General features: G+C 37.5%; 1 protein-coding gene across 5 annotated transcripts in view; it reads left to right on the top strand.

Moving 5' to 3' along the window:
• Nucleotides 1-13,069, top strand: part of CWC27 (CWC27 spliceosome associated cyclophilin) — a 130,397-nt gene extending 117,328 nt beyond the window's left edge. The window contains exons 14-16 of one of the 5 annotated variants that reach the window (XR_014576941.1): nucleotides 6,398-6,563; nucleotides 8,720-9,270; nucleotides 12,670-13,069. Coding sequence is in view for 3 of the 5 variants with exons in the window: in XM_083818293.1 (XP_083674419.1) it covers nucleotides 6,398-6,560 (163 nt within the window). In the remaining 2 variants the exon portion in view is untranslated. Of the gene's footprint in view, nucleotides 1-6,397; nucleotides 7,011-8,719; nucleotides 11,318-12,669 lie in introns of those variants that run through there. The other 4 variants (XR_014576942.1, XM_083818293.1, XM_083818292.1 and 1 more) reach the window with 4 other exon arrangements.
• Nucleotides 13,070-13,280: the final 211 nt, after the last annotated feature.

Below are 13,280 nucleotides of genomic sequence, written 5' to 3'. Positions count from 1 at the left end.
GAGGTTTTTGTTGGGAGGCACTGTAAGCTTTTTTGAAGTGAAACGAAACCAGGTTTGGCAAACTAGGTCCAAACTGGAACAGTATGTGTGATACAGTGGAAGGTTTAAGTATCAAGTGCTATGGAAGGGTAGGGGCTTTCATAGATAATTTAGCACAGTTCAGACATTATGAATTAATGAGACAAAACATACTCATGGAAGCTTGTTTCTTACACACCTCTTTTTTGTAATAGCAGTGGCTGTGTGAAACATTGAGAATTAAAGAGAAGAGTCTGTGTTTGAAACTCTTTCTATAGCACTCCTTAAATTGTTAACATCCTTTAAGAATCAGAACCTATTTCAAGTACTTGGGGAAAAAACTTCCTTTCATAATCAGTAAGAGAGAGGAGTTTTCATTACAGAATTCCTTTTCATGAAAAGAGGGATGATGGGTTAATCTCTTATACTAAAATAACAAAGCTGGATAGTGAGATAGGACAGAAAAACCAAGAACTTGCCTGCAAGACTTGTGTTACACAAAGTACTTAAGGGTGGTTGCAGGTTTCGTTAGATATACATGTATTTTCTCTGTCCTGCTGGACTATGTTTCCAAAATTATTTGTAAAGCTCTTGGACACTGTTATGCAAGGAGTGGTGACAGCAGGCTAAGCCAAAAGGCTTGTTTTGATTGTAGCATCTCAGTTCTGAAAAAAGTGAAAACTAGTTTAGATTTCAAGTTCTTTCCTCTTTTAAATTTCTCATTGTTTTATGGTTTTAACCATAACTGTTTTTGTCCTGTTCTCTTGTTCTCTTGCCTTGGTTTAAAGTTTTTGCTTGTCAGCTTTTAATTGACATTTTTCTTCATTTTATTTACATTTTGGTCAGTCTCTTTTTCTCTATTTTTGTTTCTCATTCCTATCCTTTTTTTTATTCTTTACCTTCCTCGGTTTATTTTTCTTTTTGGTCTCTGTTTCTCAACTGTCTCTCTTCCTGTGCCACCCACTACTTTGCTGGAAGTGAAAAGAGTTCCAGTGAGTTCATTCTTCCAGAATATCTAACAAGTTTTTACCTTGGGAGCAAGATCTCATTTGATTTTGTTTGTGCATTCTGTTTTCTCATCTGTTCACATGAACTACATTTCTATCCAATGCCTATGTATCAAGAAATCACTTGGAGGAAAGTGTTATAATATAATAAACCATTATATAATATAAATAATAAACCATTAATGTTTATGGTTTAACAAACACATTTACAGTATTTGAAGGAAAATGTAAGTTACAAATAGAGTATAATGTAAGGGAAGCTTGACTAGTTTTTTTTTTCTAAGCATATGGAACATCGGTTGTAATTGAGAAAAGTAGGTAACATGTCACCTGTATGTGATGTTGAACTCAGAAATGGTAAGACTGATAATTATGGACTACAGTGGTAAAATTATTAATGTTTACAATTTGAAAGGTCTGGCTAAGAACTTTATCCTAACTGAAAGAACATTCCTTTCAACTAAAAGCTAATCGTCTGCAATTGTTTCCAACACTCCCACTTCCAAGCTAAGATAACATTCTGTGTGCTGCTCTTATAGGCTCCACCAAGAGCCATCTTTCCACATGGTCACACGTTCACAGTTTGATTCCTTCTTAGTACTGTGGCAGCTAGCAAGCTAATTAAGGAGCTGATCCCTCCCAGGGACAGGTACTTGGCTTCGTTAACATACAAGTGATCCTCTGGAGTTCATACATCCCAAGGATGGGCACCTGGCTTTTTTAACATTTAAATGATTGTTTTTATAGTAATGGAATTGTTTAATTCATTTAATCTGCATTTAGAGGCAATGTATAATTTTCATTCGTGTTATATATAACAGTTTAGATGTACTATAAGTAGTGCATTTTATATAACACACAGTTCCGCATCTGAAAAGTGAAAAGCTGTGCATTTCTTTTCTCAGTGCCTGTCAATTGCAGAAACAAAAAATCTGTCACCAGCTGCCATGCTTTTTGCAGGTATCTCCAAATGAGCCCTGGCTGCAAATGCTTGAGAACTTACTGCCTCTCTGCCAAAGCTACTGGCTACTGTCCCCATAGCAGAGTTGGCAGAATTTAACTTTTGCCCACACCTGTTGATGATTTGCTGTAAAGTCCAGCTGTTTAAAATGCTGGCATAGGTGAGTGTAAGAAAATGTCCCAGGCTCCCCACTGAAGTGGCTGAGGTGCCAGAGGGAGTGCCATGTATAGTAAGTTGTGCAAGGAAGGTGGGCTGGTAACAGCCAACAGCTCTGTCACATTGATAGCCAAGTGTGAAATTAAGCAATGTGGCTTTGAGTTTTCATTCAGTTAGTGTAAAAGTCACTGATTCATGCAGTGCATTGTACGTGAAGATCAGAGTTTCATCACTAGTGCAAAAGCAGTTATAGGGCTTCCTTGCTACTGCTGATATTGAAAATGATTCAATTCACTGATTGCCACTTTGGTTTCTCCCAAAGGGCAGTTCTGGAAAGGTCAGAGCTGTTTTGATACCAGATTTCTGCTTATGCTACACTTAACATGACTGCCACCTGTCAGCAGCTGACATATGCTTCAGATCCAGTGCATGGCTCACACATCTAAAAATCTGTGTATCATATCTTTTCTTACAAGTACCATCTCACTATAGTAGTTCAAAAGAACATGTTCCATCTCCTGAATAAACTGGTTGAGCCTGCCTGGAGAGCACCATGTAGGTGGGGATCAGTCTTTGCTGTCCAGTTGGCAAGTACAGGTTTGTCTATGCTAGGCTATTGGACACACAGATTAATCGTACTGTAATAGTTCTTGAGTGTTTTCTAGTCTGCTGAAGTGGTTCTTTTTTAGCCTTGGTTGCAGCCAACATTCTCCCACTTGTTACCTCCCAGAAAGCAATCAAACTGATCACTAAGGTAATGTGTTAGTTACAATACTTTAATGACATCTAGGAGCTAGTCTGCTACTAACTGTGGAGTAGTCTTGTTTGCCAGCTGTTGCAGAAATCATCTGAGAATGAGGCCAAGAGTGTATCTGTGTACCTTTTGAAATCTGTGCTCTCTCTGACACAAGCTTAAATGTGGTCAGGTATTTCAGTCTAATGTACCAAGACATTGCATTTTTGGAATGCAGAAGAAAGCCAAGTACTGAATGTCATTTGAAAACTGAAACATTGAAATGAAGAGTTGCAGATAGTGGTATAGATGCTGCCCCGGTACATGGTATAGAACAATGCTTAAACTGTATGATGCTGTTGTCTGGTCAGGGTAGAAATTAAACCTGTCCAATAATAAATGCAAGCTAAGATAGCCAGCTCCGATTTACTACACTCTTAATAAAAGAGGTTAAAGAAATTAATTTGTGTTTATTTTTTCTTCTAAAGAAAGTCAACAGTTTGCACATCTAGGTAATTTAAGCCTAGAACCATCAGCTTTTTTATTCAAACTATTTTTGAACAAAAAAATACTAAGCTGCAAAGCTTTGTTATTTGAGTTTAGTTTAAGAGAAATTACACCTTTCATCCTTTGCATTTTGAAGGAAAAATGTATTTTAAAGTTATATGTCTTAACCAGTGTGTAAGATGAACTATCAACAGCTGGTGATAAGCACAACTTGGATGGTAGGTTCCCAAAGCCCAGAGATGAAGTTAGAGTTTTCATCACAGTGACTGCAGAAGCACAACTGAGCAGGCTGAACTCAGGAGCATGAGGTAGGGAAAAGAGCTATAAACTGAACAAGGAAGACTCTTAGGCAACATGTACTTGTGGACTTGTAGCCCAAACACAGCAATTAGTAAGTTATGCAAGTGCAAGCCTTAGTTGGAGGAGCTTGAGTAGGATTACTTTAAATTTAAATAATTAATTTAGAAATAATTACTAAATACTTCCCATGTTTCTGAAAAAAAATAGTTTGAGGTATGATTTAGCATTTACATTGATGCAAAATATGTATGCCCGTGAACGTATGCCCGTTTTGCAAAAATAAGCTAAAGTTCACATTAGAAAAATATTATTGAAAATCTTCAGCATGGTCTTGCATTTATTTTGCTTTACCTATGAGATGCTGCATCTGAAATTCTTTCAGGGATTATCAAAAAACATCTTAATATTGACTTATTTTTAATCACAGCTGGGAACACTTCAGTGGAAAATTATGAATAGGAGTCAGAGACTATGATTTCTTTCAGCTCTTGGAAAGGAGTGAATGTTTCATAGTCTATATCTGCTGCATCTGATTTCAAAACTACCTGGCATACAGTATGGTCTGACCCAAGAATTAGAGATGTATTTATTTTTAATTCCTATTAGTTGTATCCTACAAGTGTGCTATGTGATTGTTTGAAAACCCAAGCTGATGAAATGGTAGAGTGAGAGTACACGTCTATATGCATTAATTAACATCCTCTGAAACCACTTACTGAGGAATGACCCCATCTCTTTGGGACTGTATTTTAATTCAGTCTAGGATAGTGTGATTTGGTATATAAATATATATATATATTTTTGCGCATCTTTTATAAGTTGAGAAGAAATATGACAAATGCAGAAAGCATGTTAGCTAAACTAAATTACTTCAGTCCCTCCAATGTGAGACAATGTTTTTATAATTAAACTACAAATACGCAGTCATGAGTCACTCTGATGGTACATTATGTTACTCTGAATTGTAGATGTGACTAAGAAAATAAGTTTTGGTGTTACTAGTACATGCAGGGTTATAAACTACTGAAGTTAAACTCTTAAGTATTTTCAGAAGACATGGTAATATGCAGGCACGCTCTCAGTGCTGTTCAGTGAGAGATTTATAGAGCTCTCACGTCAATAATCGATTGTGTTGAAAAATCTGAATTATTGTTACTAAGATTTTTCCAAAACATTCAAATTCCTGTAGTCCGTAGCTTTGAATTTTGTCTGATTTTTGTCTGAATTCTTTAGTAGTACAATATTGTAATCTACAATAACTGATCTGGTTCTCCTCTCTCCCTTTATACATGGAAATCTGTACTAGAGCTCTTTGAAAAACCTGTTTAATTCAGGACCTCTTACATGTTGTGAGGGTCTGGTAATACTTCATCAGCAACAGAATTTTCATTCTGATACTGATTTGTTATTTGTGGATTTTCTATTTCACAAAGACTGTACCAATATCTAATGCTGATATGCTTATATTCACTTCAGTATTGTTGCTGTTATTTTAAGTTACCCCATCAAAGTCAAAGAAATTTTTATAATTGATTAATACAGAATCCAAACTTCAGTGTTTTGTTTTGTTTTGTTTTTGCCTGGGCAAGTTTTTATGCGCTGAAAAATCGTAAGTTCAGTTGGGGGGGGTTAATTGCTCAAATTAATTTTAAATTTGTTATCCTGCCCCTGGTTCATAAGTAGCAGCTTTAGTACGATTGTAATCAGAGGTCTTAGTTGAGTGGGTTTTTAATTTAAAATAGTACAACTGTGGTCAAAAGTGTTAAATTTATAGCCAAGTTTTGATACTTAAAACCAGGTCCCATGATACAGAAAAGTAGCCAGGTTGTCAGTAAAGATCAAGAGGTTTAGAGTCGGTCAGCTTGTTATGAGCATCTGTAGTGTGATTTTCTTCTCTTCCCCTTGCCTCTCTTTGTCTTTAGGTAGGGCAAATGATTTCTCTGTTTGGTTAAGATTTTGTCCAACCTAAAACTTGTATTTTTCTAACATCTTCCATATTAATTCCCACTTCAGTGAGACCTACTAATAAGGCCAAAGATGATCAGCTTGAGGCTTTCCTGGCACTGAATACAGCTAACAAACAGATTATTTTGACTCTGGATTATGGTGATGTGGTCAGACTACTGGGAGTTTGCTGAAAAAGGAAAGTATCTAATGGGGAAGATTTCTAATCAACGGCTAAAAAAAATCATTAGTTTAGTCTGCTACTCAAAAAAATAAAAATCATGATCTGAATCAATTTAAGATGGAACAGTAGGACTTAAAGCATTCCCTTGTTGATCTTTGTGTACCTACTTTAAGCGTTTTCCATGCAAGCTCTTCCTTTTGCATAACTGTAATGGTGAAAGGAAGTCCAAAGTGACTAATAGGAAAACTTGAGAAACACTCCCTGTTCCTGGGAAAATTATTCAGTACATTTGGGAAGATATGTTAAATAGAAAAAGACAAGACAAGACAGTTCAGTGCCTGAAATAAAATCCAGCAGAGCAAACGCTAGCTGTATTTTTCAAAATGGGTTTTCACAAAAGTGGTTTTCCTGTAATATTACAGTTTACTGATGGAAGGGGAGAAAAAGAAAAAAGAAAACTTGGATCTTTTCTCTACACAAAAATAAATAAATCATAGGTACTCAAGTTTTGCCATGTGTATCATAATTGCAAATCATAACTTTATGTTCTTTCACTGCATTTGAGCCATGTTGTACTTGTTTTGTAGGATGTCACACGTACTTCAGTTTGAAGATAGAAGCAGAAAGGTGAAAGATGCAAGCATGCAGGATGAAGACACTTTTGAGATCTATGACCCACGGAATCCTGTAACTAAGAGGAGAAGAGAAGAAAGCAAGAAGATAATGAGAGAAAAAAAGGAAAGGAGATAAAATGTATGTAATCCTAGCCAGAGCTGCCTTGAAAAGCGACTGCAATAAAGCACTGGCTCTTTTGTAAGCTGTAGCTCCTAAAAATATCACTTGACAAGTGTGAAAAGGAATCTCTCAAGAACCTGTTGTGTGGTTTTGAATCTGAGCTATCATTTGTTTCTTAAGTTGTGCAGTAAACTACTCTCAGTGCATTCATTATCCAAGCTTGCTAAAGTTTTTTATGTACTTAATAAAACAGCTGACTTCAGTTTGATCTGCACTTTAATTATGATAGTCACCATCATAATCAAAAAGTTTTCAATATAATGAATGAGAATTTGTCTCAATAAGGATGAAGTTAGAAGATGAAAATTCCATCTGCAGGCTTTTGAGATATTCTGAAAGTATAATTTTAATTATTTTTATTATTTTTTGAGAAGGCATATAAACATTACAGCAGTAACCACTGACTTCCTGAGCCACTGTCATTGATTTAAGATGATGCTGTTGCAGGATTGGTTAGAATGTTTCCAGCTTTCTTAAACAAACTGTTTGATTTGAGGATTTGGTTAATTTTTCTTACTTTAGAAATACATATTCCATTTCATATGACACCTTGGGATACACAATTTGAGGAGTATTATTTCACTAACAGTACCACATTAAGCAACCATTATAATAAGTTTAGATTCTCTTTTTGTTAAACTGCTACAATACTAGAAACCTTCCATTGGGACAATTTTCACTGTAAAGTAGCTGGTAATTAAGGTTGCTTTGTTAATTAGTCCAGTACAAAAATGAAAAATCTAATCAGTCTCATTAAAAACGTAACCCTGTTTTTAACAATTATTTTACCATCTAAAAATGAACAGCTTTTGAGGTTTCCAGAAGATTACATACTTCCCACAGATTTCCCCCTCCCTCCTCCTCTGGGTGCTAATACCTTTTGCAGAAAATAAGAATTTCCACTGCTACTTCTTCACAGCATTTTCTGATGCCACAATAAGCTTGGAGAGAGACCATATGGGCAATAGCTAAAGAAGAGGGATATGAAGTGAGCAAGGTCATTAAAAAGTGTGACCAAAAGTGTTTTGCTGATGTTGTTTTTAGAACACATTCAGTAAGGTATGGTGTCTTTATCAAGCTGCCACTGACAAATTTCTTGATAGGGTCTGAGGTGTGAGGTACATAAACCTGCATTGGTGGGTTAATATGGCCCAAATGTCAGAGGTTAGATTAATGCACACTATTGCTTTAATGTGCAGTGTAATCTTTGAGATAAAAAGAAAAGTTGGAGGTGTGACATGATATCCTGTATAAAGCTGTCATTATCCTCTTCTTAGGCTGAGTGAATTATACTGTACCGTGGTGTAAAGAAGTCAAGAGGGGTTACATTCTTAAACACTGCCATTTACAACCTACTAAGTCAAAGTTATTTAATTGTTAAGTAATTTTCTACCAGGCTTTGACCATCTTCCAGGAACATCATATGTCACATGCTATGCTATCTCGATTCATTGCTTTGCTTGTAGAAAAAATGCAAGTTTTAAAATAAATGTTACAGGAAATTAGCATATCAGATCCCCACTCTGATGGGATGGGGGAAGAGAGGAAGGATGTGTGTATATAAGTATGCATGTTGGCAGAAGAGGTCAGGGTGGGGAAAGTGAGGTCTAGATCAAGAAAGAAACTTGAGTGCCAGTTACAGGAGATAGCTACTGCTCCTGTAATAGGAAAATGTTCTAATTAAATAATATTCCCGTAAGCTGAAGTAGGATGCATGAGGCAATGAACAGACAAGTTGACTAACAACCCTTTTAGCTGAATGGTGTTTTTTTTGCCAACTCCTGTGGCAGGTCTGTTTGTGCTGTATTTGATGATTCACATTCTTAAATGCTATGGAAGCACAGGGTTTTAAAATTTTAACTCAGGGTTTAGAGCTCCATTCAAGTAGGAAGAGGTCTGAAAGGCTAGTCCTCACAGACACAGGACTGATACCATCTCAAGAACAATAAAGTAACTTAATGCTGACGTCTTGTAAGTAGGTGAAGTGTGTATTGAAAATTAGTATACTTTTTTCTAGAGATACTTTACCTTATATAATTAATGGTACAGTTGAAACCAAATGCATTTCCTGTTAAAGCTAATTTTAAGCATTAATGTGTTACACTTTGTTCTAGGAGAACAGAAAGGCCAGCCACAGCGCAAGGATGCTTACCCAAGCAGCACTCTTTCCTGTGTTTAATGAATATCACTTCAGGTGTAATGGTCATTTACTGCATTAAGCCCAGGTTCGCAGAAGTAAGCTAACAGCCACTGAAACTGGCTGTCTGGATGTAAAAGAGAAAAGCCTTTTGGAAAGGCAGTGGGTTTTGGTTTCAGTTTTGTTAAATGAGAGATAGGACCAACTTCCCTGGCAGTTTGCATTTTGCTCTGTACCAAACCCATATGTAAGGGTAAAGATAAAAATCCTTCAATTTTCTTGTGATTATGAATGGCAAAATCCGTTATAAATCAAACTGAAGCTGAACCTGTTTCAGTTCAACAAGACAATGGGGATTTGTGATTATTCTTTCCCATGTATTTTTGCTTTTACTAATTATATTTGTAACCTTAGAAACTAGTTTGAGAAGCCTACAAGCAAAGCACTCCTAGCTCATCACCATAACGTGCTGCAGGCAAAAACCAACATAGGTGCTACAGACTATTTGGAGCAAAATAGAGAAACCAGGTATATAGTCTACTATGGCAGTCACTCAGTAACCTTGCCTCTGAAAGGCAGACTTGTTTCTAGTCACTTAGGCTACTTTCTCAGGTCATCTTTAGCAGGCTGATATTTAATGCAGTCTATCCCAAGAAGAACAAATTAACTATGCTGACATCTTCTTGATAGGTGAAATGTCTATTGAAAATTAATATACATTAGTATATTAGCTGATAATAAGGATTTCTCATAGAAAATGTTACAGTGTTTTGGATCTCTGTGATCCCAAAGGATCCTCCATCATCCACATTGTGTGTCTTTTTAGTTATGGCTGTTAGATATATATATATACAAGCTGTGTTATCAATACCTCCCTTTCTCCACTTGCAAACTTGCTAGACACCATCTTTATATAACCCCAGATGTACAGAATAAAAGGATAAATTGAGTGCAACAGAGAAATAGACATCTACTTGCTTGCTTTTTATTACCTTCTAGAAGGTGACAGGGCAAGTAATAATGCATACATGTTAAGCACTTCAGGTGTCGTAAAATCACTTAAGGTGGCCGGATTAGCTAGTTCCAAAAGTGGCAGAAGACCTGAAATGGGATCTCTTTACTCATAACTTCCTGGAATGGAATGGAATGGAATGGAATGGAATGGAATGGAATGGAATGGAATGGAATGGAATGGAATGGAATGGAACGGAATGGAACGGAATGGAACGGAATGGAACGGAATGGAACAGTTCAGTTGGAAGAGTCCTTCAAAGGACTGACAGCTCATTTCATTGCCCAGATAACGAAAACCTACAGAACTGGTAGAGATGTTTTCAGCCAGTCTTGGAACCCAAGAATCTAGATCTTGTTCAACCAATTTCATAAACCTGTTTCATAAAGATGTGTCATGAGCACACCGAGCCACATTCTCCTTAATTGTGTGCTGTTATTCCAATGCTGCCAGCCCAAATCAGCGCTGCATCATACTGCGCCACTTCCCAGTTGCACACCTGGTACTAAGCCTCATGACAAAGTCTTCTTCACAGCCCAACATTGGCATTGGAAAAACAGTTTGCCATGCCACAAAAACAGTCTACATTCAGGCTTTTTCTACACTGCAAAGGTAAGGTTCAAAGCCTTTTGCTCTTTTTAGGAAGACTTCATGTGTCAGTGGCTTCTCCAGGTCAAGATCAAAGTCTGCACAGAACAATTACTCTAGAGACTTGGGTCCACTTTAAGTTGATGGAGGACAACTAGAAGTGCCAGTCCCTGGGTGTTTACTGAAGATATTTGGACTACTTGTGCAGTAGGCCACAGAGGTTGGGCTTGGAATCTTTTGCAAGTAGAATTCATCATTAGGAAACACCAGAGAGAAATGCTACAAATAAATCAATTACAGCAGGTTTTGTTTATCATTTCTATGTGATAAAAATATTCTATAATACTTATTTCCCAGAAGTTTATTATTGTTTAGTTAAATTAGTTAAATTCTTAAATTAATTAATAATTAAATTATTAAATTTAGTTAAATTATTGTTTAGTTTCTAAACAATAATTACAAGGATTGTTTGAAGTGATACTAGTCTTGAGGGCTAATCAGCTAATCAGCTTTACACAGTATTTCGCAATGTTCATTTGATACACTTCTCAGCTAAATTGAAATTTCCGTACATTTGCTTTGCTACTAACACAGTGGGTCAGTGTCAACAAACAGTAACTCACAAAGTTTATGAGACAAACAGACCTTCCAGTCCTGCCTACCTTCAGTACAATGTGACCTCTCATTTCATTAAAGGGAATTTAACGGTCCTAAATGAAAATAAAGGGGAGAAAAATGGTCCTACACCTGCATACAGACATTTTGCTGGTAAACCTGAAGTTCTTGTTTCCAGACCAGCTGTATTTCAGGAAGATAATTGTCCTTCTAGGCCACGTCTGTTAACAGCAAGATCTTAAAGTATGGCTTAAAGCCTTGCCTCAGGAATCTTGTTGATGAAACCAACAGCTAGTATAATGTGCCCTTTCTGCTTTGGAGCGTACTGAAAAAAAAAAAAAAAAAGAAAAAAAAAAACACTGAAATAAAAATGGAAGTGGTATATTTCTACCAAATATCCACTACACCTATGCTGTTAGGGGTGTAATCTACAATGTCACCTTATGTAGTTTTCCCTGCTGGCTTGCAGCATGAGCAGGTCTGTGAAGAGGTTGTTCCCTTACTGTCTCCTTCCTGCAGTAAAAAGGTGACTGAACTCTAATGGTTAAAATAACTACACACCAATGTCTGCTTTTGTCTAGAGGACCTCAAGTTTGCAGGAGACAGAGTTATGTTCTGGCAACATAAAAACTAGCTCAGACAGAATGGATAACTCCAGACTCTGCCTCATTCTGGCAGATTAGTGTGCATCTGTCGTTACTTAAATTATGACAGACAAGTTGGGCTGTTAGAAGACAAGGGGACTCCTACATGTGCTTTCTTAGTACAAGATGTAGGTTCTTGCTTACATCTTTCACTGTAACAAAACATGAGCTGATCAGATTGGCTACACATAAAATGTCCTGCTGAAGTATACGTAGCACAGAGGATGTAAAGGGAAAAGTGAGAACACATCTCTTTGTGTTTCTTTTCCTGGTGTAGAGCATTAGACCAACCAGGAATACCTATCAAATGTCACCAGTTAAACACAAGAGGCTCGTTACCTTATACAGCTAGCACAAACATTGGAAAGAGATCATAGAATTATAGGATATCTGAGTTGGAAGGGACCCACAAGGATCATTGAGTCCAACTCCTGGGTCCACAAAGGACCACTCCAAAAAAAAAAAAAAAAACCTTTTTCACTCGCTTCATGAAAAACCTTTTCCTGATATCCAGCTTGAAACTCCCCTGTCTGAGCTCCTTGCTGTTCCCCTCTTGTCCCCTCTTGTCCTATCACTGGTCACCAGAGAGCAGAGCTCAGCGCCTGCCTCTCTGATCCCCCTTGTGAGGAAGCTGCAGGCCACCATGAGGCCTCCCATCAGTCTCCTCCAGGCTGAACAATCCATGACTTCAGTCACTCCTCCATATCTTTATTTTCATATATGAAAACATTGAAGAGGACTGGTCCTAAAATGGAGCCCCAGGGAACCTCACTAGTGACAGGTCGCAATCCTGATGAAACATCATTTACAAGAACCCTTTGGGCCCAACCCATCAGCCAGTTGTTCACCCATCTTATGCTTTTATCTAACTGTATTCTGGTCATTTTGTCCAGAAGGATACTGAGAGACAATATCAAAAGCTTTACTGAAATCCAGGAAGAATACATCGACTGTCTTCCTTTGGTCAATTAGCTGGGTGATGTTGTAGAAGGAAATTAAATTTTTTAGATATGACCTTCCCCTTGTGAACCCATGTTGAATCTGACCAATGTTTGCATTGTCTTTTAGGTGTTTTTCAGTAACTCCCAGAATAATCTCCATAAGTTTACCAGGCACTGAAGTGAGACTGACAGGCCTATAATTGCCAGGATCTTCTTTCTTGCCCTTCTTGAAAATTGGACCACATTTGCCAGCTTCCAGTCAACTGGGACCTCTCCATATTCCCAAGACTGTTGAAAAATAATTGAGAGAAGTCCCACAATGGCATCAGCCAGCTCTGAGTACTTTGGGATGAATCCCATCAAGCCACATGGATTTATACACATCCAGGTGGAACAGCAAATCCCGCACAAGTTTGGGGTTGACTGGGAGTTTATCGTTCCTGCAGTCACTGTCCAACCCGGGGCGCTGGGGATCCCAGAACCCATCACTGGTGTTGAAGACAGAGGCAATAAATGCATTAAACGTTTCTGCTTTGTCTATGTCCTTGATTGTTAGGTGACTGTCCTCCTCAAGTATGATCCTCATCAAGTATATTTTGCTCTGTTCCTCCTTTTCCCATTAACATACCTTAAAAAAGCCTTTTTTATTGTTCCCCACACTGCTGGCCAGCTTCAACTCTAACTGAGCTTTGGCCTCCTGGATTCTCTCCCTACAAAGGTGAGCAACATCCCAGTAGT

This window comes from Anser anser, assembly GCF_964211835.1.
Source record: "Anser anser genome assembly, chromosome: Z".
NCBI lineage: Eukaryota > Metazoa > Chordata > Aves > Anseriformes > Anatidae > Anser > Anser anser.
Note: the sequence above shows the minus strand (reverse complement) of the source record. Positions and strands in the feature narration are given on the sequence as shown.